The sequence below is a fragment of the Selaginella moellendorffii genome, unplaced genomic scaffold (assembly GCF_000143415.4).
Source record: "Selaginella moellendorffii unplaced genomic scaffold, v1.0 SELMOscaffold_2, whole genome shotgun sequence".
Classification (NCBI taxonomy): Eukaryota; Viridiplantae; Streptophyta; class Lycopodiopsida; order Selaginellales; family Selaginellaceae; genus Selaginella; species Selaginella moellendorffii.
Window position 1 is genome coordinate 3789232 of NW_003314263.1, and position 24568 is coordinate 3813799.

The 24568-nt window shown below is 47.8% G+C and overlaps 9 protein-coding genes across 11 annotated transcripts; 2 read left to right on the forward strand and 7 right to left on the reverse strand.

Annotated features, from left to right (window-relative positions):
- Positions 1–4773: 4773 nt before the first annotated feature.
- On the reverse strand, positions 4774–6450 carry LOC112341276 (pentatricopeptide repeat-containing protein At4g02750-like). Its single transcript, XM_024661172.1, has one exon. The coding sequence runs from the start codon at positions 6448–6450 to the stop codon at positions 4774–4776; it is 1677 nt and encodes a 558-aa protein (XP_024516940.1).
- Positions 6451–6486: 36 nt separating this feature from the next.
- LOC112341279 (pentatricopeptide repeat-containing protein At4g02750-like) lies at positions 6487–8367 on the reverse strand. Its single transcript, XM_024661179.1, has one exon. The coding sequence runs from the start codon at positions 8365–8367 to the stop codon at positions 6487–6489; it is 1881 nt and encodes a 626-aa protein (XP_024516947.1).
- A 45-nt stretch (positions 8368–8412) lies between these two features.
- Positions 8413–10554, forward strand: LOC9661588 (pentatricopeptide repeat-containing protein At1g63400). Its single transcript, XM_002962646.2, has one exon. The coding sequence runs from the start codon at positions 8413–8415 to the stop codon at positions 10552–10554; it is 2142 nt and encodes a 713-aa protein (XP_002962692.2).
- Positions 10555–12095: 1541 nt separating this feature from the next.
- Positions 12096–13198, reverse strand: LOC112341283 (chromosome partition protein Smc-like). The gene is made up of 3 exons (XM_024661197.1): positions 13152–13198; positions 12845–13073; positions 12096–12775 (listed from the first exon to the last, which is right to left on the reverse strand). Exons 2-3 carry the CDS (start codon positions 13068–13070, stop codon positions 12096–12098), a joined length of 906 nt encoding a protein of 301 aa, XP_024516965.1. The 5' UTR covers positions 13071–13073; positions 13152–13198.
- Positions 13199–13314: 116 nt separating this feature from the next.
- LOC9661589 (SCY1-like protein 2) lies at positions 13315–16826 on the reverse strand. The gene is made up of 14 exons (XM_002963045.2): positions 16205–16826; positions 16049–16153; positions 15885–15995; positions 15646–15825; positions 15453–15579; positions 15330–15391; positions 15193–15279; positions 15050–15136; positions 14857–14970; positions 14661–14789; positions 14549–14611; positions 14330–14491; positions 14161–14279; positions 13315–14095 (listed from the first exon to the last, which is right to left on the reverse strand). Exons 1-14 carry the CDS (start codon positions 16694–16696, stop codon positions 13333–13335), a joined length of 2601 nt encoding a protein of 866 aa, XP_002963091.1. The 5' UTR covers positions 16697–16826; the 3' UTR covers positions 13315–13332.
- Positions 16827–16953: 127 nt separating this feature from the next.
- LOC9643302 (tubulin alpha chain) lies at positions 16954–18878 on the reverse strand. Its single transcript, XM_002963046.1, has 4 exons — positions 18786–18878; positions 18186–18420; positions 17752–18122; positions 16954–17610 (listed from the first exon to the last, which is right to left on the reverse strand). Exons 1-4 carry the CDS (start codon positions 18876–18878, stop codon positions 16954–16956), a joined length of 1356 nt encoding a protein of 451 aa, XP_002963092.1.
- Positions 18879–19251: 373 nt separating this feature from the next.
- Positions 19252–20807, reverse strand: LOC9643303 (tubulin alpha chain). Its single transcript, XM_002963047.1, has 4 exons — positions 20715–20807; positions 20417–20651; positions 19959–20329; positions 19252–19908 (listed from the first exon to the last, which is right to left on the reverse strand). Exons 1-4 carry the CDS (start codon positions 20805–20807, stop codon positions 19252–19254), a joined length of 1356 nt encoding a protein of 451 aa, XP_002963093.1.
- A 266-nt stretch (positions 20808–21073) lies between these two features.
- Positions 21074–21937, forward strand: LOC9643304 (AP-3 complex subunit sigma). 2 transcript variants are annotated; one of them, XM_024663884.1, is made up of 7 exons: positions 21074–21166; positions 21218–21260; positions 21314–21375; positions 21438–21534; positions 21588–21658; positions 21717–21808; positions 21867–21937. In XM_024663884.1, the coding sequence occupies exons 1-7, from the start codon at positions 21098–21100 to the stop codon at positions 21880–21882; spliced, it is 450 nt and encodes a 149-aa protein (XP_024519652.1). In that variant the 5' UTR covers positions 21074–21097; the 3' UTR covers positions 21883–21937. The 2 variants fall into 2 exon arrangements, with proteins under 2 accessions (XP_024519652.1, XP_002962693.1); XM_002962647.2 differs by lacking the exon at positions 21867–21937 and having other exon boundaries at positions 21717–21812.
- Positions 21889–23620, reverse strand: LOC9661590. 2 transcript variants are annotated; one of them, XM_024663878.1, is made up of 7 exons: positions 23262–23620; positions 23015–23178; positions 22820–22950; positions 22698–22761; positions 22589–22637; positions 22454–22530; positions 21889–22343 (listed from the first exon to the last, which is right to left on the reverse strand). In XM_024663878.1, exons 1-6 carry the CDS (start codon positions 23581–23583, stop codon positions 22460–22462), a joined length of 801 nt encoding a protein of 266 aa, XP_024519646.1. In that variant the 5' UTR covers positions 23584–23620; the 3' UTR covers positions 21889–22343; positions 22454–22459. The 2 variants fall into 2 exon arrangements, with proteins under 2 accessions (XP_024519646.1, XP_024519640.1); XM_024663872.1 differs by having other exon boundaries at positions 22336–22530.
- Between the last annotated feature and the right edge of the window lie 948 nt (positions 23621–24568).

Below are 24568 nucleotides of genomic sequence, written 5' to 3' on the forward strand. Positions count from 1 at the left end.
CACTCAAGATGGCAAAAATTATTCCTGAAATCTATGATGTTTAAGATTGTATTGCTAGTATAATCCTAGAGGTTTACATCCAAAACTGGCCAAGCAATGAAGCCACTATTAAATAGAATATAAATCACTAGGTTCGAATGGGATTATAACTTGCAAAAGTACCCCATCCATGGATGTGATGACCACCCCCGAGGTGCAACAGCAACTAGAATGGGTGCATAAACATTTATATATTAGTGGGGCTGATAAAATAGCTAACACACATTCTTCTGCAAAGCATTAGCCTACGGGGAGGCACTTGCGCTAATGAACAACGAAGCCTTCTCGCTTGTAGTTTCGGACAATATTGTCCCTAAAACACCCAAGATAGTTGTAAAACAACTACTTGGCAACTCACTCTTATAGAATTTCCTACCTCAATGACCAAATCTCTCATATATATGGAAATCTACAAAGCGCATAAAAACAAAATGCATTGATTAATGAACGTGGATGGATGTGTTTTCTTGGAAATCACAATATGCCTAATAAATATCCTAAAAGGGATATAAAAGGCATGGGCAAAGTTCTTTAGAGGAAAAATAAGCACATGCTAGATACTTGGATCTACACAAGAGTTTACAATAAATTCCCCTGATAGAATCACAATAATCTATATTAGAGATATAACCAAATGCTATGAAACAATTTCCCTTGAAGGGGGCCAAGGCTTTATGATGCCTATAACACATCTTGTCAACTTAGTTTTTGCACACTAAAATCACCTCCAAAAAGACTTTATTTTTTTTCTGATCCAAACGAAGAATGGCAAATTTGAGGCTGAATGGAAACCTCTACACTACTCATTCGTAAAAGCTACCAAAATGAAACCAACAAAAGTCATCAAACTAAACAACTTCATCATCTACTTGAGGAACAAAGTATAGAGATAGGTCTGAGGAATCCCTATGGGTTTCTTATGCTCATCTTTGTGGTGTAACTTGTACCTCTTTTACTTCAAGTAGAATTTTCTTACTCGACTTGCATGATTAGGCCAATATGATTTACTCTGCCTTTTCAAATATACATTTAGGTACATGGATGATCTTGTATCGATGAACAATATTATGATCCTCTGCTTCCTTGACCCTAATCAAATCAAATCAGAAGGAAATCCATTCTAGATATATCCACTACGATTCCTTGCCATGCAAAATGAGATGGAAAATCCATTTATTGGCACTGATGGCTTGCTCATAAATCTGTCAACTCATTTCTTTAGCCTTCAAATCCATATTATATGGGTTGATGATACTTTTCTAACAACAAAGTACAATAAGTGCAAATCACTTCCATTCCAAATCTCGATATACATCCATCGAGATTCTAATTACCCTACTTGCATGACTGATGCTTGTGAGCCAATGTACTCAGGTACATGTCCGGACTGCACATCCCAAGTGACTTTCAAGGACTAGATCTAGAAAACATGTTCAACTTTATTGCTTTTCGTTGCCTCATGAATCTCATTATTTGGTCCAGTCACTGTCATTTTGTCTTTTTTCTATGGGGGCAATTAGATATTGGATCAATCAATATCATAAACACTACCTAAGTAGAGTCTATGAAAGCCCCTTGTGTCACTGAATTAAGTTTGGTGCTTTGGCCATAAAGAGTTCTTATAGGCCGGGGGTGAAGAGAAATGTAGAAACTAAATCATTTGTATCTATTTCTGTGCAACCAAAAAAGTGGTAGTAAGATTCCTTGCGGCTTTAGTAGTGGGTGTGAGCTCGTTTTGAACTAGACCCAAACAAACACTTCATTAGCACTACTCATTCTTGTGATGCACAACAAAGCAGCTATTGATCCTGGTGTGGGCGAGGAATGCACGTGGTTGTGTTAGTGCACAACCCTGCAACTGCCCACTTGCTCTACTTATGGATGCACTCCTGGAGAATGCAGCAGTGGTAGATACAAGTTAAAAACCCTAATGTTAGGGTTTTCCCTGTTGCTTCATACTTTTTGGTGTGAGAAAATCCAGTGCCCATGGCCATGAAGTCGAAGAAATATAACTTGTAATTAAGTTTGCCTAGCCAAACAGCATGTTTCTTAGGGCAAGATTCTACGAAGAATCCAAAGTTTTGTTTTTTACCATACTACGTCTACTCATATGTCCCATATCATGTTGATAGGATAACAAAGTTTTCTGTAAACAAGACTTTTTTTTAAAAAAATCCTTTATTATCAAACCATGAAGTTTGTCCTATTGTGGGAATATGAAATTTGTGTTGTATTTTCTAGTTGTCAAATAGAACACAAATCTAATCAATGGTTCACTTATGCTATTTGTTTTAAGTGCAACCAAAGAATTTATGGTAAGTTTAGGGAATATGTTCTTTTGTTGTTCTCTATCCAAAAAGGCATAGAAACCGAATCTATTATATTTCAATAAAATGCCTAAGGAGTGGAATGCATTAAGTAAAGGACAGAATCTTCTATTCTCAGTCTAAGTTTGCCAAATCATCAAGATGTGGTGGGTGATTGGCCAGTTCTCTCCAAATGTTAAAGAGAATGTCAAGTACTGCTTGTACCAGTGTTAATGGGTTAGTCAAAATAATCTGGTCTAGACTGCGAAGGATAAATTGTCTTAGTGCAAATCGATGGGATCTATTTGCCACAAAGCACTCAACAAGATTATCAATCTCAAGGATGATACCACCAATAGTATTAATTAGATAGAAGAGTGCAAAAATCTATCTCAAAATTACTTTAGATGCATTTACAACCTCATTTTATTCTTAAATCTTAGCTTTGCACCTTTATAAAAATGAGAGATAGAGCTAGCAATAATCTTCATCTTCCATGATATAAATACCCCTTGGATACCTAAACCATAGGAGGTGACATTAGAAATGTTTGGAGATATCATTTTGGTTGTGATTGATACTGGGTTACTAGATGGATAGTCCTATGCCCTAGACAAATGTATTGGAAATGGCCTAGTTGATCTGCTTAACTATAAATCCCACAGGTCATAAAATATTCTTAGAATATTTCTCCTTCATGAATGACAATCTTGAGAACCTATATAGTTTTGCATAAAAGGAGTTTAATGCAATACAACCATGGAAAAAAGATGTGCAAATAGCAACATTAATATTGCAACAAAAGGTCAAAGCAATACAGATTTCTCACATGACAATACAATTATGAAAATAAAAGAATGAGAATATAACAAACAACTCAAATTATATAACAATACGGCTTTAGAATTCAATTGTCCCCTTTCTTGGGAATATCATCTAAGTCATAACTAAAATTTGAAAACACTCTCTTCACATTATCCTTAGGTTTTCTTCATAGTATTGTGGGCTTTAGATAATTTTGCAACATGTGAGAGATTTTGCTTACACTTTGGACTTGTTAGATAGTTTAAAGATTCATTCAATGTTCCATGTGAGCAAATTTGAAGAGTGTTTACATTTTGGTAATGTCGTGGATTAGTTCATCATCTAGGTCTTAGATATTGATGCTAAAAAGGCTAGTGTAGCTAATATTTTTGCTCAAAAATTGCTGAAAACACATTAAAAGACAAGCTAAAAATTGTTTGTTTAGTGGAATGGATATTTTATAGATGAAGCTTTGTGGGAAACTAAAGATGACATAAAGAGAGTGTTTTCAAGTGTTAAATGACATTCCTCAAGAAGGGGAGAATTGAGTTTTATAGCTGTATTATTATATGATTTGAGCCATTTATTTTATTCTCATTCTTTTATTTTTATGACTGTATTAATTTATTTCTTTTGTGGCTGTTTATTACAATGTTAGTATTGCTATTTGCACATCTTTTCTTCATGGTTGTATTGCCTTAAACTCCCTTCTATGAGGTTCATTTAACTTCTCAAGACTACTGTCCATGGTTAATTCATGAAGGAGAAAAGAATAATATAAACCACAAGAATATTCTGAAAATATTTTATAATCTGTGGGATTTAAAGCTAGAATGCCTTTTAAAGGTTGGGAGGTTGTTATTTGGAAATCCTTAATAAAATTGGTAAAATCTTTAACCTTTTTAACTTTAGTTAAACTTTAGTAATTTAGCATTTTTACTACATAATAACATTATCAAGAGTCTCTTCTTTTTTGTTATAGCCATCATCATTAATGATACATCAGGATCTATATCAAAGATCTACTAGATATAAATGAAGCAAACCTTAAGCTAACCTTTAATGAGGCATAAAATAATCTCAAAATATTCCTGTGGTTTGTGTCCCAAGACAAACGACTGCTTGAGGACCATGGTTTGACCTCTCTGGATGCCTGATTTTTTCCAGACAACCTTAGCTGGAGAAAAGGATTTCTTCCAACCACAAAAGCAGATGGGAATTAATTTGAATAAACTTAAAGATCGTGAAGGTATAGACTCAAAAGAGCACTTTCAGTCCTGTTTCATTCCAATGCCTCATATCACCATATGGCTGCAGATGTTAATATCAAATAAGTAACCTACCAAACAGAAGGCTACAGTGGAGACGACCTGACAAACATCTGTCGAGATGCATCCATGAATGGCATGCGGCCAAAGATTGCTGCAAAGACAAGGGACGAGATAAAGAACATGAAAATGCGATGTGCGATTTTGAGGAGGCACTGTCCAAGATCTCAAGAAGTGTACGAAGGTAGACATTGAAAGGCACGAGAAGTGGCTCACAGAGTTCGGTTCCGCCTAAGTTTGTCAACAGGAGCACCGTGAAAGCTACCAAGGTACGTTTTCACTCTCACAAGTTTCATTCATTTGCTGCCTGCCAGGAACACGTATGTTACTGCATCTTGCTTGCCGAGTTGCTTGACCATCTTTGCAGCTAGTGCTCCGTTCTCATAGTTTCTGTGGCTCCTGCAGGCAGCAAGGAGGCATCGCCACTCGGACGCATCTGGCATGTAAGGCATGCAGAGGATGAGATCTCGAGCATCAACCAAGCGTCCCGCCCGCCCGAGAACATCGATCATACACCAGTAGTGTTGCTTGGTGGGCCGGATGCCAAAGTCCGAGATCATCGACATAAAGTTGGCTCTACACTCAGACACTTCCCCGGCGTGACTGAAAGCGAGCAGGACAGAGAGAAAGCAAGCCTCGTCTGGAACATCTACAAGCTTCATCACATGGAAGAAATGGAACGTGTTCCTCTCCCGGGCACAGAGGCTGAGCAAGACACTCCAGGAAACCAGACTCGGTGATGGGATCGTATCAAACAGCTTCTTGGTGGTGTCTAGGCGACGATCGTTTCTCCCAGCGTGAGCAGCTAGCATCGTCGTCCAGGATATGGAATCCTTGAGCGGCATTTGGGAAAAGAGCTGGCTGGCGGAGTAGAAATCTCCCTCGACGAGATGAGCCGAGAGGAGTGAGTTCCAGGAGGCGAGACTATGGTACGGCATGTCTTTGAAGATTTTCTTTGCTTCGTTTGCGAGCTCATGCTCACCGTACATTGTCAGCAGGACGTTCCAGGAGACCACATCACGCTGCGGCATTTGATCAAACAGGTGCTTCGATTTCTCCAGATGACCCTTTCGGGCATTTGCGGCAAGAACAGTGGTGCAAGAAACAAGATCATGCTGGGGCATTCTCTGGAAAACTCGGTTTGCCGCTGCAAAGTTCTCCTGCTGGGTATAACCAACGAGCATGGTGGTCCAGGATATCAGATCTCGCCCCGGCATCTCAGCAAAGACGACGTTTGCTTCTTTGGTATGACCAATCTGGGCACAAGCGCCAAGAATGGAGTTCCAGGAGATGAGGTCTCTCTCGGGCATCTCCTCAAAGGTACTTCTCGCGTTTTCTATCTGACCACACTTTCCATAGGCTGACAGGAGTGAATTCCAGGCAACGAGATTCAGCTGTGGCATAGCATCGAAAGTTTTCTTGGCGGCTATGGTGATCCCGCTCTGGGCATACGCAGCGAGCAAGGTGGTCCATGAAACCAAGTCCGGCTCGGGCATACCAGAAAATACTCGCTCCATCTCTTCCAGGCTTCCAGCACCGGAGAAAGCAGCTAGCATGGCATTCCAGGAGATCACGTCCCTCCCCGGCATTCCTTCGAAGACCTTTTTGGATTCTTCGATATGCCCGTTCTGGGCATACGCGAGCAGCATAGTTGTGGAGGCCACCAAACTCCGAGACGGCATTTGGTCGTAAAGTTCTTTGGCCCGGGAGAGATTTGCAGCTCCACCGCTCCTGCAGAAGATGGCCAGCATAAAATCCCAGGAGTAGGAGTTCCTGGAGTTGTCCATGGACGCGAAGATCTTGGAAGCGTCCTCTATGCTGCCGCAAGCACCGAACATCTCGATGAGCTTGTTGAGAACGAGAGTGTCGGAGCTGAGGCTGGCTCCGCTGGAGAGAATCCGAGCGTGGAGCTCCCGGGCCTTGGGAAGCGTCCGGCAAGACTCAATGAGCTCGAGACACTCCCTTCGGTCCATTCATTCACAGGTATGAACGAAAGAAAACGTTGCAACTTATCTTTGCTTGTCTCGCAGGACGAAGGTGTTGGCCAGGAGGACGTAGCCAGCTCCATCCCGCGGATCCAGATCGAGAACTCCTTGCGCAGCTCGAGATCCATGATCGACATCGCTGTGGCTCCTCGACGCTCCAAGCAAGCTCCTCCACTCGAGAGAGTCGGGAGCAAACGGCATGGTGGCGACGAGGCTCTCGGCGTCACGTAGAAAACCAGCACGGCCGAGGAGGTCGACCATGCAGCGGTAGTGCTGCCTCGCCGGCCGCACGCCAAAGTCGCCACTCATCGACGCAAAGTAGCTCTTCGCCAGGAAAACTCGTCCCAGGTGGCTGCAAGCGATGAGCACCGAGACGAAGCTGAGACGATCCGGAGAGTCAAGCAAGCTCGCGTTTCCTTCCGCAAAGAGATCAAGCGCTTCGCTCGAGTGGTCATTGTATGTGTAAGCGGCAAGCATCGAGTTCCAGGAGACAAGGTTGCGCTCCTCGGGCATTCGATCAAAGATGCGCTTGGCCGTGGCGATATGCCCGTTCCGGGCATACGAGGAAAGTAGCGCGTTCCATGACACAAGATCATGATCGGGCATTTGCTCAAACAATCGCTCGACGGCTTCGATGCGACCATTGAGCGCGTGCGCTGCGAGCATCGCGTTCCATGCAACGAGATCTCTCCGCGGCATTGCATCGAACATGTGTTGTGCATGGTCGATATGCCCGGCCTGGGCATACGCGACGACCATCGAGATCCAGGACGAGGGGCTTCGCTGCGGCATAGACTCGAAGATTCTCTTCGATTCTTCCGGATGGCCGGACTGGGCATATGCTGAGAGAAGCGAGCTCCAAGAGATTGGGTTGTGCTGCGGCATTGAATCGAAGCACGACTGAGATTCCCTAATTGATCCGTTTTGCGAGAATGCTGCCAGCATCGCATTCCAAGAAACTTGGTCTCTTTCGGGCATTTTCTGGAATATTTCTCGCGCTTCGTCCAGATGCCAGGACTGGGAGTATACGCACAGCAGCGCCGTCCACGTCACTAAGTTGTGCTGCGGCATCTCCTCGAACAGGGTCTTGGCATATTCCGTGGCGCCGGAATGGGAATATGCGTTTAGCAGGGCCGACCACGATACCATGTTCCACTCTGGCATTTGTGAAAAGATTTGCTTTGCCGCGTCAGGATGCCCACCCCGGGCATATGCCGCCACCATGGCAGTCCACGTCACGAGGTCCCGGAGCGCCATGTCATCAAACATCGACTTGGCGCGCTCCAATTGCCCGGCGCTTCCGTACGCGTTCATCATGGCCGTCCACGACACGAGATTCCGGCACGGCATGTCATCGAAGATTTCCCTGGCGACTATGACATGCCCCTCCTGCGCAACTGCGGACAGCACGGTTGTCCAGGAGACAACGTCCCATTGGGCCATGTGGCGGAAGTGGGCGCTTGCCAGCTCAGCATGCCCGTTCTGGGCATATGCCGCCAGCATGGCATTACACGCGGCGAGATCGGGTTGCTGGATGGAATCAAAGACATCCTTGGCCTCGAGAATATGCCCGTTGTGGGCATATGCTGCAAGCATCGCGGTACACGAGGCCACATTGTGCCGCGGCATTGCCTGGAATATCCTCTGGGCATTGTCGAGATGCCCATTCCTGGAGCACGCAAAGAGGGTCATATCCCAGGTAAAGGAGTTCTTGTGTGACATGGAGTGGAAGATGTTTAGGGCGTGGTGGGCGCTACCGCATTTGCCATACATCTCTATGAGCTTGTTGTGGAGGAAGAGATCTTGGGGAAGAACTAGGTCTGGCTGGAGCTTGCGATCGATCTCCTTGGCGGCTGGGAGGGATTTGCACGCCAAGATGAGCTTGAGGCACTCGTTCTTGTCCATCGGGATTTTAGGGTTCTTCTGGGGGTCGCGAAGATATTTGGGGAAATGCTGAGAAGGGGATTGCGATCGCTCGCGGTTCTCTCCAGGTCGGCGGCAGCGCCCGAGGATTCGCAGCACTGCGCGGCGCTGCTGGCGGCATTGTCGAGCAGGGATCCAGATGCGTCGCTACGGGGGCTGGATTTTGTGCCCAGCGCCTTCTCGCTGGGCAAGGCGCTCGAGAGGTCTCCCAGCGCCAATGCCGCGCTCCAATGCTTCGCGTGGGCGTCCGGCCTGCCCGGATTTCGCCATGGATTCCAGGCCTGCAACGCGCTGCTCGTGGCGCTGATCAAGAACGGCCGCCACAGGGAAGCGCACGGGATTTTCGACTCCCAGCTCAAGAGTCTCGCCCCGCCCGATGCCTCCAGCTATGGAATCCTCGCTAACGCCTACGTCCAGGCCGGGGATCTCGATGCCGCCGTGAAGCTCTTGCGCGATCTCCCGGCCTCCACCACGGCCAATCTCGCCACCTATCTCTGCGTCATGATGGGCCTCTGCCGCGGCAAGCGATCCATCGACGCAATTGGCGTGCTCCGCGAGATGCAAAAGAGGAACGTCGTGCCGGAGCTCGCGACGTATCTCATGCTCATCGAGGGCCTGGGAAGGGATCACAGGGTGAAAGAGGCCTTCGATCTCTTCCAAGAGATCCATGCTCGAGGATTCACTGCCAAGGCCTCGAGCTATAGCTACATCGTTTGCGGCCTCGCGAAGTATGGATACTTTGACGAGGCTGTGGAGCTCTTCGAGGAGATGATCCGGAGGAAGGTGGCGCCGCCGCTGGGGTCTTGCATTGGGATCTTGAATGGCTACTGCCAGGATGGAGGGAAGATGGAGCAGGCGATCCAGCTCTTCCGGAAGATGGAGGGCGAGTATGGCTGTCCTCCAAACACGTACGCTTACAACGTTCTTCTCACGGGATTGAAGAAGAAGGATCGAGTGGAGGAGATGAGGGAGATGTTTTTGGAAATGAAGGAGAAGGGCTGCGAGCCGAATCTAGTCACGTACTGCACGTACATTCTCGGGCTGTGCAAGGCCGGGAGAGTCGACGATGCGATGGTGGTGAAGAAGGAGATGATCCAGAAGTCTTGCTCGCCGGACAACGTCGTCTATAGTATCCTCATCAACGCGTTCTGCAAAGTCGGGAAGATCTACGAGGGCGAGAAGCTGCTGGCGGAGATGCTGGAGAAGAAGCTCCAGCCGGACGTTGTGTGCTTCAGCTCGCTCGTCGATTGCCTGGACAAGGCTGGTCGATACGGCGACGCTTATCGGCTCTTCCGGAGGATGATGGAGCAAGGGTGCAAGCCGGATGCTGTCATCGCGTCGGTGATTCTGGACTCTTTCACGAAACGGGGAGAAGTAGCGCAGGCTCTGGAGCTCGTCAACGAGTTCGTGGACAGGGACTTGCCGCTTCCATCGGCGGGATCTATCAACCAGCTCGTCAAGAGGATTGTGGTGGGCGACAAGGTGGAAGATGGCGTCCGGCTACTCAAGACGATGGCATCCAGAGGCTCCAGGCCTCTGCAGTGCTCGTATGCGACTTTGTTGAGGGAGCTCTGCCGGAGGAAAAACGCTGTCGAGGCGCTGGAGCTGGTGAAGGAGATGCGAGCGGCTGGCTACACGTCCGTGGATCTCTCGTGCGTGATCGAGATGCTGTGCAAGATGAAGATGGTGGACGAGGCCCGGGGGTTGTACGAGGAGATGAAATCCTCGCAGCAGCAGGAGCTCCTCCCGAGCGTCTCCACTTACAACATTCTTTTGGAGCGCTTGTGCGGCGAGGGACGGCTGGGCGATGCCAAGGACTTGTTCCAGGAGATGATCGAGAGCGGCCGGATCCCCGACGTGAACTCTTACGAGATCTTGGTGGAGGCGCTGTGCAAGGCCGGGAAGATCTTCCAGGGGCACGAGCTGTTCAAGCAGCTCATCTCGCTGGGATTCATTCCCAGCAGCGAGATGTGTGCTACGATCGTCGACGGACTTTGCAAGCACCAGTCTCGAGAAGAGAAAAGCGAAGAAGAAGATGAAGATGACGCGGAAGAAGCTCTCAGGGAGATGATCGATAGTGGATTTGTGCCTGACGACGTGATCGGTGACGTGATCAGAGAGCTCGAGGCACGAAAGAAACGAAGAAATAACAGGAATTTTTCTTCTTAAAGTTCTTTTTGCTTGGGTTAGATGTTGTTACACTGAAAGTTTGACTGAAGCAGTGTCGTGGACTAGACTCTGGTGTTTGACTAACTAGAACAGTGTCTTTGACTACGACTTAGTCAGTCAAACAAGTAAGTCATGCACATTTACTTTCGTACACACAGCAAAACTAGTCCCTATAAAAAATGTGAGTGTCTTCATTCATTCGCAAGGAAGAGGATTCATTCACCATGATAAAGAAGCTGCAGATCATAGTGGTCGCAATCTTGGTTGTGGTTCTTAATGTTGCTTTTCATGGTGTTGCAATGCGCCCCATGGCCCAAGAGACGAAGATGGTGTACGGAGTGATCAAGGTTCCTCATTTGGAAGTTCCCGCTTCTGGGTTCTACAAGCGACCGTAATCGTTTCTAATCTCATGTGTAGCAGAAAGCTGTCACGAATAAGGCTGTGAGAAAAGCAAATTGCTGGAGGATTGTCAAACAGCTTTGCTTAAGAAGATAGAAATGCATTGCTACATATCAATGAAGAGAAAATAGCAACGTAACCTAAGCTACTCAGGTTTCCTTCTCCTGCTTCTCACTCTCGTTGACATTGCTCACTTAGGACATGAATCTTGCGAGTAAGATGCTTGAGATTCTCATTCTGTTGTTTGATCTCCTCATTCTCCTGTTTGATCATCTTGATGTGCTCACTTACCGCTTCAACCTGGTGACTGAAAGCCTTAAATTTCCTGGTTCTGGTTCATACTTTCAGCCACTACTCGAAATTGTCCTTGCCGACTGTTGAAGTCATTCGTCTTGTTGGCCAGCTAAATAGTTTCGTGCTCAGCTTCTTGAAGGCCTTCCAACTCTTTCTCCACTCCCTTTTTTCATCCACGAGCTGTTGGGCTACAAGGTCAGAGTAAGGTGAAAAGTCGCGACCGAGACTGTGAGAGGTGCTGGAAAGTGCAAAGGGAAAGTTGTGAAACCTTGACCGATGTCTTGGCAAGAGTTCGCGTTTTGGATTGTACGCTCTGTGCGAGGCAGCCATCAAGGCGTACAAGCCATTCGTGGAAGCCGTGAAAAAGAGAGGTATAGAAAATATGGATCTGGTTATGGTTGTATTCTTTAAGTTTTTACAGGTGTGCAAAAGGCTTGCAAAGTTCTCAAGGGAAGGAAAAGATGGCTTAATTCCAAAGACGGACAGGCGATCCAGCTCTTTCGGAAGACAGAGGACGAGAATGGCTTCACGTACATACTCTTTTCACGGCATTGAAGAAGGATTGGCGAGGATCGTCACCACCATCGCACCGGCCTTGCAAAGCCCGAGGTTGTGACTTCACTAGACTCGGCTGGCACTCGGACAACATCGTCTTCAGCATCCCCAACGTGTACGAGGGGCAAGAAGCAGCTGGCAGGATGCTGGAGAAAGGAGATTATTTTTGCACAACCAAAAGATTAAACTCGCGATCGATCGAAATTTACATCATCAAAAGTCCCACCGTTTACCTGCCACTGCCCAAAAAGAAATAAACGGTCTAGCCAACCCACCTCTAGCCCAAAGAACCGCTACTGAAGGACACGATCAGCACCATAGATGTATGTCTCCAGCTCGTTCACCCTGCTCATCAAGGCTGCCACCTCAGCACGTGTTGCCTGGTTCTCATTTGTGAGAACCTGATTTGCATCAGCAAGAGCCCTGCCCTGCTGAGCCACTGTAGAGAGCAGCAGGCTCTGCTGCTTGAGCTCCTCATTCTGCTGGGTCAGAACCTCAACCTTCCGGGTCAGAACCTCATTCTGCTGGGTCAGAACCTCAACCTTCCGGGTCAAAACCTCAACCTTCCGGGTCAGAACCTGGCTATCCACCCTCAAAGCTTGGATCTCGCGGGTTTGCTGGCTCATGGCTGCTTGAAAGTCCTGACGAAGTTGCTCGACCTGGTTCTCGAGATTGTTGACGTGTGTGGTCTTCTCGGCCAGCTGCCTGTTCTTAGTTTGCAGCTGAGTGGCCAGCTGCCTGTTTTTGGTCTCTAACTTGCCCTCCAGATCCTTCTTTGCGTCCTCTACATCCTTCTTTGCGTCCTCTGCATTCTTGAGCTGCGAGGTCACAAAATCAAGAGAAGCATTGTACTGCTTCTTGAGACTCTCCTTCTGGGCAAGAAGCCCTTTCTTCTTCAACGTTGAGACAGTGAGAGTAGGAGGACGGGCAATCGCAGCCCACTGGCTCACAGTCCTGTCCGCATTGAGGAAAGCTGAAAAAAACAAAGAAAGCACAGAAAAATGAAGTTAGCAATGTGTGTGATCTCGCAAGGACCACATACCTGGTGGGTACAGTGTGAGGTCCTTCCGGTCAATGCCAGTAGCCGCTGAGATCATGCTTGCAGCCTTGACTGCACAAGCAGCAATCACATCATGAGCCTTCGCACTCTTCTGGGCCAGATGAGCGAATGTGAGATCCTTCTCCGTGTACTGGATAAGTACCACGATCTCGTCGGGACCGGGAACAGGAGGAGCCTCCTCCTCGGGCTTCTCTTCGGATGTCGCCATTGCCTGGTAGCGAAAACGTGGCATGAGGAGTAGCGAAAATGCGGCACGAGAAGGAGTAGCGAAAACGCGGCGCGATCATACCTTGGATGCACTGGCCCTGCCGCGCCACCTTCCAAGCGCCGACCTAAACCTAGAAGCGGAGAAGTTAACATTATATAGTGTAGCACATGGCAAATCCTCACCGTTGATCTCTGTTTTTAGGGTTCTTAGTTCTTGGACAAACAGGTCAAACTTTTTCCACAAGTTTCAAAGAAGCGACCTGCTATTGCAGTAAATCCTGTTGCTGCTTCAACGAGGCTCTCGAGTAAGCACCAATGCCGCCGCGAAGAGAATGAGAACTCCTTCCTCGGCCCCTCATCCCTGACGATGCTGCTGGAGGCGGCGGTGGCGCGAGCTTGAGTGGCGGCTGAGACTGGCCTGGCGACGAGAAGAAATCGTCCAGCTTGGTAGCAATGCCGTTGTTGTTGTGATTCTTGTTGTTGTTGATGCTGTTGATGCTGCTGCTGCTGCTGCTGCTCAGGGAGGAAGCCACTCCGTATACCGCGTTGCCAGAGCTGTTTCGCGGAGGCCAATCTGCGAATGGATCGAAATCGTCTCCAAAGGAACTGCTCACGTCTGGTGCCCCGGACGAGAAGCTTTGAGTGGTGCTAGCTCCAACTGTGCCTGTGCCTGCTTTCGGTGGCCACTCCCAGTCCAGAGGCATGCCCCCTGAAATTGTTGGCGTCGGAGTTCTCTCGTTGAGAGGCCTGGCATTTGGAGTAGAAAAGTCTGGCGAGACAGGCTTCTCTGGCTTTGTCGTGGATGAGAAAATGGAACTCTCTGCTGGTGTTGTTGTCGCGGAAGAGAAGATGGCGGCAACCTGCTCAGGTTTTGTGGCTGAAGAAATCGCCTGCGTTTTGGAAACTCCCGAGCTCCAGTAGTCCGCGTCCCAGCTGTTTCCCTTGGTTGACGGGGGCCCTCCGTTCATACTGATCCCTTCTTTGGCTGCCTCGCCATCCTTGAGTCCCCGCTTCTCTTCAATTTCCCTGCCGAAAAAGAAGCTTGTTATCAACTGCGGGTCCCTAGAATAGCAATGAAATGATTGGCGAACCTCAATATTTCCTTCACAAACTGCATGTACTTCGTGAATTGCTGAAGATTAAGCTGCTGAGCCGTCAATAGTGGTGTCAAGAGTGGTAACAAATGTTCGGCAGCAAATTCCACGCCAAACTGTGACAAAGCAGTGAGTCCAGTAAACTTTGCAAGAAACAAGATAGTACTTGTTTGTAACTGGCATCGGCAACCCCCAGGGTGCACATTAGAGTTGGAGCAGAATGATCCACAGCGGTACATCGTTGCAATGTTTGTAAAACTTCTTTGAATGAGTTTTTATCCAGTCGAGGGACAAGCTCACCCAGACACAAAAGTGCATTTACGCGAACCTGCAGAAAGGAACACGGTGTGAAAAAGAAAAATTCAAAGAAACCATAAAGTCTTACCGCAGCTATTGTTGTCTTCAAAGCCAGGCCGTGTATTCTGGGTAAGATCGACTGCTTAAGAATCTGCAAGCCAGTGTGACGAGGTTACCAGAAGAGATGCTGACACACCCACCTGATAATCTATTTGTTTAGCAATGCCAATTGTACGTTTTAACACTTCCTCTTGCATCCTCGCATCTGGATCATCGTATGCCCGAACGAGCATTGGAACAACACTCGTCGATAGATGTTCTGAGGTAACCTGGAACAAGTGAAAAGAACAAGCTTAAGGCAACAGACCTTTAAAAGTGCACAAGAGTACCTTGTACCTTATTTATCAATAACGCAGCATGTTTAACCAGCAATAAAAGAGATTCGCCTGTTGCTGAGCTCAAGACAGGGAGCAATGCTGGAAGAGTCGAGGATTCAAAATCAGCCTTTTCCTGCAGCAGTATACTAAGCTCCCTAGGTGAACTCGATATATATACTTTTACAACATAGGAAAAGAAAAAGGAAACAGACCTGAGACTCGGCAATTGTAAGAACCATTGGCAGCACCATCGGAAGCATGACCACATTTCTCAGCTCCAAGCAAAGCGGCGGCAATACCTGGCTTACAACACTGTTAGTAAAACATGGATTCGCACGTGGGTATGACTGCAAACCTTGTAACGGAGCACACGAGGATCGAATTCCGTCCACATGCCTGAAAGCGCTTTTAAGAAGTCAGATTTCTGGATGTTGTCTCGTTCCTATAACCATCCCAGTTGGTTATTTCTTCGAAACAGTAGCAGTAACTTACAAGCATATGATCCAAAAATCTTAGTGCTCTCAGTCTTGTATCTTCTCGGAAGAATGGGGAACCTTGATGAAAAACAGAGAGAAAAAATCGGTATCACGGTTATCAAGAAAAACCTACGCGTACCAGTGAATTCTGAGGCAGTTGGTCTGGAAAGCTCTGCCGGGCTCAGCATACGTTTCAAATCATGTACAAGCTCGGGAGGAATCTTTGAAAAGCTTGCACTAGCCAGATACTGTACCTTGGCCTTGTACTGCATAGAAGCAAGGCAAATATGGATTAGACATTCATATCACCTGCCAATGCTTGGAGGCCTTACCGCTCTTAGATTGTTCTTGCACAGCACCAAAGGTTCACGAGACAGGAGATGGTATATAAGGCATCCCAAACTGAAAATGTCAGAACATGATCCCGGGTTCCCATTACTTCGCGTTAGCTCTGGCGCGGTATAATTCAATGGTGGTTGCAGCGGCATCACAACTTCGTCCACATCATACTCCTGAAGACACGGATACTCAATGAGCACTTCTCACGCAAGCTGGTATGAGTTACACGTACTGGATAGAGAAAAGATGCTCCCGCCCCAGCTTCAGCAGCTGTTTGTTCTACAGTCGCTGCGAATCCAAACCCGCCGAACTTCCAGGATCCAGTGGATGTGATAAAAACTGACTGCGGAGAAAACCGAATTAATTGATGAGAAGCTACTGTGATTCACAGCCTACCTCGGGTGATATGGCTCTGTGAACAAGCTGCGCATTGTTGTGCAAGAAACTCAGAGTTTCCGTTAGCTGGAGCAGTCCGTGTTTGATCTCCAAGAGCCCAAGCTCCTGCAAAGAAGATTTACTCTTTTTCACTTATAGAAGAAACAGCATACGTACCAAGCCTCTGAGCTCTTTAGGTGTCTTTGAAACGTTTTCCAAGTTGCCAAGAACATTCGCGACCGACGCAAAGATTGGTTCCGTCACCATCGCCATTGCCGTCTTGCTCTCGTCCAGCGCCTGGACCACTCGAAGAACTCCCGGATGCCTCAATTTGAGCATCTGCCCCGCATCAGCCCTCACAACCTCTAGAAACGCATCCTCTGCCGCCTTGGTGATTCCAATCCTCTGCCTCGTCTCCGACAAGAGCTTCTTATCTAGAACCCACACACAGACCTCGGGATTGTGAGCGTGCTCGGCCTTGTTCCTTGGCCGTCCCGAGTAGAGCTTCCACGCAAGGGCCGGACCTCCCGACCCGATCTGCTCAACCAGCTCGTAATCCTGGAGCGGCTTGGGCCCGGTCACCTCCTGGACGGTGCTCTGGACGTGCTTCTCGATCACCGCGGCGGTCTTGGCAAGCGCCTGCGTCAGGCTCTTCATGTTGAGCGCCATTGCGTGGATCTACCGATCGCCTGCGCCGCGATCTAGCATAATACCAATGCGGCGATCCCAGCTGCGGCTTACATTCCACGGCGCCAGCGCCCGGCGACCTTCCTCCAGCGCTAGAACCCTAAAAATCTCTAAAACCGGGCTCACTGGAATCGAGCCGGGGCCGAAGAAAAGAATCGGCATCGCCCTAAACGAATATTCTTAAAATTTGAAAAACAATATATGTGAATTCAAACTTTTAAAAATCGGCGGGAGGCCGGTTAATACTCCTCGCCCTCGTCTTCGCCCTCTCCCTCGGTGGAGTCCGCCCCGACTTCCTCGTAATCCTTCTCTAGCGCCGCCAGATCCTCGCGAGCCTCTGAGAATTCTCCCTCCTCCATCCCCTCTCCGACGTACCAGTGAACGAACGCTCGCTTTGCGTACATGAGATCAAACTTGTGATCCAGCCGCGAGAAAACCTCTCCGACGCTTGTCGAGTTTGAGATCATGCATACCGCGCGCTGGACCTTTGCCAAATCTCCTCCTGGAACCACTGTCGGGGGCTGATAGTTGATCCCACACTTGAATCCGGTCGGACACCAGTCCACGAACTGGATCGTCCTCTTCGTTTTGATGGTTCCCACGGCCGAGTTTACGTCCTTTGGAACCACGTCCCCTCGATACATGAGGCAGCAGGCCATGTATTTCCCGTGCCGCGGATCACACTTCGTCATCATCGAAGCCGGCTCGAAGGTTGTGTTTGTGATCTCGGACACTGAGAGCTGCTCGTGGTAAGCTTTCTCGGCGGAGATGACCGGAGCGTAGGAGGAGAGCATGAAGTGAATGCGAGGATAAGGGACTAAGTTGGTCTGGAACTCGGTGAGATCGACGTTGAGAGCCCCGTCAAAGCGGAGTGAAGCTGTGAGGGATGAGATCACCTGCAATAAGAAGCAGACCATATGAGACTCACGCATGAACAAACATCAAGCCGAAAAGAAGCCGAGAAAATCGTCGTAAAACTAGAATCTACTTCTTAAAATGACTTTCAGCAATCGAGGAAAAAGACTGTAGCTACTTACTTGCGAGACGAGCCTGTTCAAGTTCGTGTACGTAGGACGCTCGATGTCGAGTGATCTTCTGCAGATATCATAGATGGCTTCGTTGTCGAGCATCACGGCAACATCAGTGTGTTCCAGCAGTGAGTGTGTTGACAAAACGCTGTTGTATGGCTCCACCACGGCCGTGGAGACTTGTGGAGAAGGATACACTGTAAACGCGAGCTTTGACTTCTTCCCGTAATCTACTGACAGCCTCTCGAGCAAAAGAGAGCCCAGACCCGAGCCGGTTCCACCACCGACAGCATTGAAGACCATGAATCCTTGAAGACCAGTACAGTTGTCAGCAAGTTTTCGTATCCGGTCAAGGCAAAGATCGACTATCTCTTTTCCAACTGCGAGGCACAGAAGACACAACCATAAGAACTTGATTTCAAAGAAGATGTGTGCAATCTTACTTGTGTAATGACCTCTAGCAAAGTTGTTTGCGGCGTCTTCCTTGCCACTGATAAGTTGCTCGGGGTGGAAAAGCTGCCTGTAAGTTCCAGTCCTGACTTCGTCCACCACTGTCGGCTCAAGGTCCAGGAAAACACTCCGAGGGACGTGCTTTCCCGCTCCAGTCTCGCTGAAGAACGTGTTGAAAGCATCGTCTCCACCTCCAACAGTTTTGTCGCTCGGCATCTGTCCATCGGGCTGCAAACGTCCATAAAAGAAACCGGTTAGTCACCTCCATGATGTACAGCTCTATAAGCTAACAGCTTTCGAAGTTTTCTCAAGCACAAAGGTACACAAAAGAAGAAGAGAGGTAAGATACAAGTGTTCGAAGCGAGGGAAGAAACTGGAAGGGAAAATAGTCATCTTCTCAAGAAAAAAAAAGAGTAGAAAGAGCGAGGGAACATAAAACGTTGAAAGAAAAACGAAACATCTCACACAAAACTAACAATTGCAGAGAAAAAAGCTAAAGCCCGAAAACACTTCATTTTGTCAGGGAGAAAAATAAACGAGAGAGAGACGAAAAAAGGGAGGAAAAACAACAGAAAAGATGGATTGCAATCAACCTGAATGCCATGCTCTAGACAGAAAAGCTCCCAGCAAGCATTCCCGATCTGGATTCCAGCTTGCCCAATGTGGATCGAAATGCACTCTCTCATGATTCTATGCTTTCTCCAGCAGCTGATGCACTAAAGAATGCTGGAATCTAAAGCAGGAAATCAAGAAGAGAAGCTCTTGATCGACGGGCGATGGATCGAAAAAGAGCAAACGAGATCTCCCTAAAAGCTCGTCGCGCTCGCGGCTCGCTTTTTATACTTACCTGGCAGGGAGCTGTTTGGCGCGGGGGGGATCACGCAGTAACCGCCCCTTTCAGCCGACAACCGCGAACTGTCCCATGAACTGTCAGCCGGCATAGCCACCGAGGAACCCTAAGCCCTAGCAAAATAAGTTCCCGCCCAAAGAACATAGAATATCCCCGCGTTTGAATTTAAACAGGAAAAGCCAGCGGGAAGGGGCTTCGTCTTTACCACTCTAATACTCTTCGCCCTCGTCTTCGCCCTCTCCCTCGGTGGAATCGGCCCCAACTTCCTCGTAATCCTTCTCTAGCGCGGCCAGATCCTCTCGAGCTTCCGAGAATTCTCCTTCCTCCATCCCCTCTCCGACGTACCAGTGGACGAACGCTCTCTTTGCGTACATGAGGTCGAATTTGTGATCCAGCCGCGAGAACACCTCCGCCACGCTCGTTGAGTTTGAGATCATGCACACCGCGCGCTGGACCTTGGCCAGATCACCTCCCGGAACCACTGTCGGGGGCTGATAGTTGATTCCACACTTGAATCCCGTGGGGCACCAGTCCACGAATTGGATCGTCCTCTTGGTTTTGATCGTTCCCACGGCCGAGTTTACGTCCTTTGGAACCACGTCCCCTCGGTACATGAGGCAGCAGGCCATGTACTTCCCGTGCCGTGGATCACACTTGGCCATCATGGAAGCCGGCTCGAAAGTTGTGTTTGTGATCTCGGACACTGAGAGCTGCTCGTGGTAAGCTTTCTCGGCGGAGATGACTGGAGCGTAGGATGAGAGCATGAAGTGGATCCGAGGATACGGCACCAGATTCGTCTGGAACTCGGTGAGATCGACGTTGAGAGCGCCATCAAATCGAAGCGAGGCCGTCAAGGATGATATCACCTATACAAGAAAACCACGATATGATCATACACTGGCAATGGAAAACTTACTTGAGAGACGAGCCTGTTCAAGTTTGTGTAAGTCGGACGCTCGATGTCCAGCGATCTTCTACAGATGTCATAAATGGCTTCGTTGTCAAGCATCACGGCGACGTCGGTGTGTTCTAGCAGAGAATGCGTCGACAAAACGCTGTTGTATGGCTCTACCACGGCCGTGGAGACTTGCGGCGAGGGATAAACCGTGAAAGCAAGCTTGGACTTCTTCCCGTAATCCACCGAGAGCCGCTCCAGCAAAAGAGAACCCAGCCCGGATCCGGTTCCACCTCCAGTTGCGTTGAAAACCATAAACCCTTGAAGCCCAGTGCAATTATCGGCCAACTTTCGTATCCGGTCTAGGCAAAGATCGACAATCTCCTTCCCAACTGCGAGAGACAATCATCCAACAAAGCAGAAACGAAATCAATCACCAGTTGCGAAAGGTTGATCCAAAAGTTCTCCAATGTTCTTACTTGTGTAATGACCCCTCGCGAAATTGTTTGCCGCGTCTTCCTTGCCGCTGATAAGCTGCTCGGGATGGAAGAGTTGCCTGTAAGTCCCAGTTCTAACTTCGTCCACCACGGTCGGCTCCAGATCTAGAAAAACGCTCCGCGGGACGTGCTTCCCAGCTCCGGTCTCGCTGAAAAAAGTGTTGAAAGCGTCGTCACCGCCACCAACAGTCTTGTCGCTCGGCATTTGCCCATCCGGCTGCAAGGAAATCAAGAACACGAGGAGTCAACATCCGTGGGCCGAGATTTTGAAAGGATTGACCTGGATTCCATGCTCGAGGCAAAAGAGCTCCCAGCAAGCGTTTCCAATCTGGATCCCCGCCTGTCCAATGTGGATGGAAATACACTCTCTCATTGTGAGAACTCTTCGCTCTCTTTTCTTCTCCTTCTCGTTTTGGTCGCGCGCTCTTTTCTTCCTCCTCGCGCTTTTGGAAGAGGCGTTTATCTAGGGTTTTGTGATCGGGAGAATGGCGCTAAGAACCCCCCGCGCCCAGCGTCACGATTTTAACCGCCGTCAAATAACCGCCATGTTCAGCTGAAGTGGAAGGCCGGCTGAACTGTCAGCCGGCATTGGAAGTTCCCAAGATTCGAACCCATGACCGTTGATATTTAGGGCAAAGGGGCAAATTAGGGCAGACAAGAGCGATGATTGATGCCGTGCTCGTGATGAACACGCAGGGGAAGCCGCGGCTCGCCAAGTTTTACAAATCGCTGGTAGGATTTGGTTTTTGCTAGCGCTTGCTGATCGATCGATGGAATTTTTAGAGTCCAGTGAAGCAGCAAGAGATTGTGAGGAAGGTCTACACTGGTAAGATTTTCTTTTGCGTGCCTTGGAGGTTTGTGATGGTTTTCTTTGGGAAGGTTTGTCTAGCAGAGCGGAGCATTTTTGTAACTTTGTCGAGGCGGATGAGATCTTTGGAGCTGTGAGTTTTCATTTCTCTCCTCCTTTATTTTCTTTTGAAGGGAGAGCTAAGATCTTGGACAGGGGACGAAGCTAGTTTACAAGCATTTCGCGACGCTCTATTTCGTGTTTGTGATCGATAGTGGAGAGAGCGAGCTGGGAATTCTCGATCTTATACAAGGTAACACTTTGTTACTTCGAAGATCCCGTTTCATTCACTGGGAAAAATTATAGTTTTTGTGGAGACTTTGGATAGCATCTTTAAGAACGTCTGTGAACTCGACATTGTATTTAACTTCAACAAGGTGTGATCATCCATTTTTTCTCTGTTTGTGATCTTACTCTTTTTTTTACCACTTCCAGGTAAACACTGTTCTTGATGAAATAGTGATGGGAGGCCAAGTTGTGGAGACTAACTCCACGGAGATTGTCAAATCTGTCCAAGAAATTTTTAAGTAAGTTCCTATCTGGTTTTTTTCTTGGCGTGCAAGTAAAGTTCTACTTTTTCCACAGGCTAGAGCGAGGATGAAAAAAGAAAAAACGAATTTTTTGTGTTTTTTTTAATTGGAACTCACTCTCACTCACAAAATTGTTCTAGAAGCCGCATTGGAAACAAAGATGGAAAACTCGCTCGATCTCTCTCGAGCTGGAAGAAGTTACGCGAGAAACAATCTGGAAGACGACTGGAAGTATGGAACGATGATCGGCGCTGAGGGTGCTGCTGGGAACGCTGGTGTCGATGGCTTGTTCTTCGCCTGGAGATCATGGCTGTGATCTCCCTTGTTCATCTTCTTCCCCTCCTGGATCAGAGCCTTGAGATCACAGTCATGATCCTTCTTCTTGGCGATCGAGAAGGAATAGCAGCCGCAGAGAACAATCTTGTTGTCGTCGTTGCTGTCGCTGGGAAGAACTTCTGGAGCACCCATTGATCGCTCTCGAAAAGCTGGAGGCTGGAGGACGAAGAGAGGTTTACGAGCCTTGATTTATATACTGGAAAAACACCGCCTCCCATTTTATGTTAAGCCAGCCCCAAAAAGCTTTAAACCAAGCACATTCTTTCAGCCGATCCATGCAGATTCTCAGATTCTAAGAAAACGTACTTGAAATTAGTGGTCTTCTTTTAGAGCCTCGAATTCTGTGGAGAAACGAATGTTGCCGGTCCTAAAGTCCTCGGATTCTGCGAGAAGAAAAGCGGTGTCAGACGAATGGTTTGTAGCGAGGAGCGAAACTCTCACCGGTTATTACCAAGCACGCAAGTTCCCTGCGGACATATCTCGCAAAAGCCTGAAAGATCGCGAGAGACATTAGAACTCGAGAAGATAAAACTTGATCTCGCTACTCGACCTGCACGTTAGCCAGTTGAGGACCGGATTTTGGCATTGGAGAGTCGTCTTCGGCAAACACATTTCTGTGTCGTGGAAAAAGAGTTAATAACAAAGTTCTTGAACATCTAAGAACTGGCATACCTCCAAAGAGCACGCTCCAAATCTTCTTTCATGGAAGATCCGCTTAGAGCTTTGTCGTAAGCTACAGAGGCTCCATAGAAGTTCTTCTCGAGTTCCTTGAGCCACTTGGTGATTATCATTGTCATCTTTACCTGCGAAACGAGAGCAAAATTCCATCTTTTAGAAAGAATGCGAGAAAGAAAAGTATTCACGCACCCCTTCTTTGTAAATCCTTTGCTCCAAATCCAGATTGAAAACCTCGTACATCGTCTGCCCGATGTTCTCTCCCTTCTCTTCAGTCCGGAGCCTCACAAGAACCATCCACACGTGCAGCAAAAGCATCGCGTGGACAGTCCGGAACTTCTTCTCAAGTCCAAAGCCTGGAAAGAAAGAAGAACAAAAAAAAATCTGTCAAGAACGAGCAAAGACCAACCAAACAACGAGCAAAATCAAACCAACTTACTCGAATAGAGCTCCGGATTCTCGACCTGGCTAGTGATCCGCGCATACAGCCGCTTGGCTCCACGAATTCGCGTGCTCTCTTTGCTGTAGAATCCAAGAACCTTGAGCATCAGGCCCCGGAATCCGCCCGGATGGGGCTCCACGTAGCGGATCATGGAGTCTGGCGGCAGCGCGAGCGAGCAGGGCTTGATCTTGTATCCAAATGCGTCCTCGAGACTTGCCTGCTCTGGCGCCGGGGCCGCCGCCGTTGCCATGGCCGCGCGTAATCTCCACCATGCCGCCGGTGGCCCAAGGCCGCGCGACCCTCGCCTAAGTAGCGCCATTCTCTTTTTGCCCTAACCTCTACTCTCTCTCTCTCTCTTTCATTCCCTGCCCATTGAGGGCATTGGCAAGTCTTTGTGGAACTTTCTCTTTAGGTGATAATAGCACATTCTTTCTTTGTTTTAAAACTCCATTGTCTTGATGGCCCTTGGAAGAACTCCTTTCTCTATTACAGTGTGTTGGCCCATTATGGGCATACTGATAAATTTTTAATTTTTTTTCTCCATTGAGGGCATTTTCTCTATTATCTTGATAACAGTGTGCTATGGCTCAATTTGCCTAATGCCCACAATTAGGCCAACACACTGCCTAATTAGTTCTTAAGTTCTTAAGTTATGAACTTACCAAAGTTCATAAGTGCCTTGTTTTAGAAGAACTTCCTTCGCTATTATCTTAATAACAGTGTGTTGGGCCTCCCAAATGCCTATTGAGGGTAACCTTTTTGCTTGGTGGTGTTTTAGAAGAACTTCTGTAACAGTGTGCCCAATGCCCATTGAGGGCATACTGGTAAGTCTTAAGAACTTCCTTCTCTATACCAGTGTTGGCCATGCCCAGTGCCCATTGGGGGTGTTTTTTTATAACTTTCTTCTGCAATGCTGGTAGGTTTTTTGCCTGAGATGTTGGCCCTGCCCAATGTTGAGGGGCATACTGGTAAATTCTTTGTTTTAGAAGAACTTCTCTCTTGTCTTGATAACAAGGTGGCCATACTGGTAAGTTTCTTATTGAAATTCTTTATTGTCTTGATAATAATGTGTTATGCCCATTGAGGGCATTTTTGGAAGCATTTCCTTCGCTATTGTTTTGATAACAAAGTGTTGGGAGAACAGAGTCTCTTTTCTCTTTCCCGAGGAAATGAGAGGTGATCTTTTGCTGGTGGAAGGACAGAAATCGAGAGCTCGCTGTTTTAATGGATTGCGATTACGATATTGATCGATTCAATGCAAACAACTAGTCCCGTGAAAAGTTAAGCTTCCAAATCCGGATCAA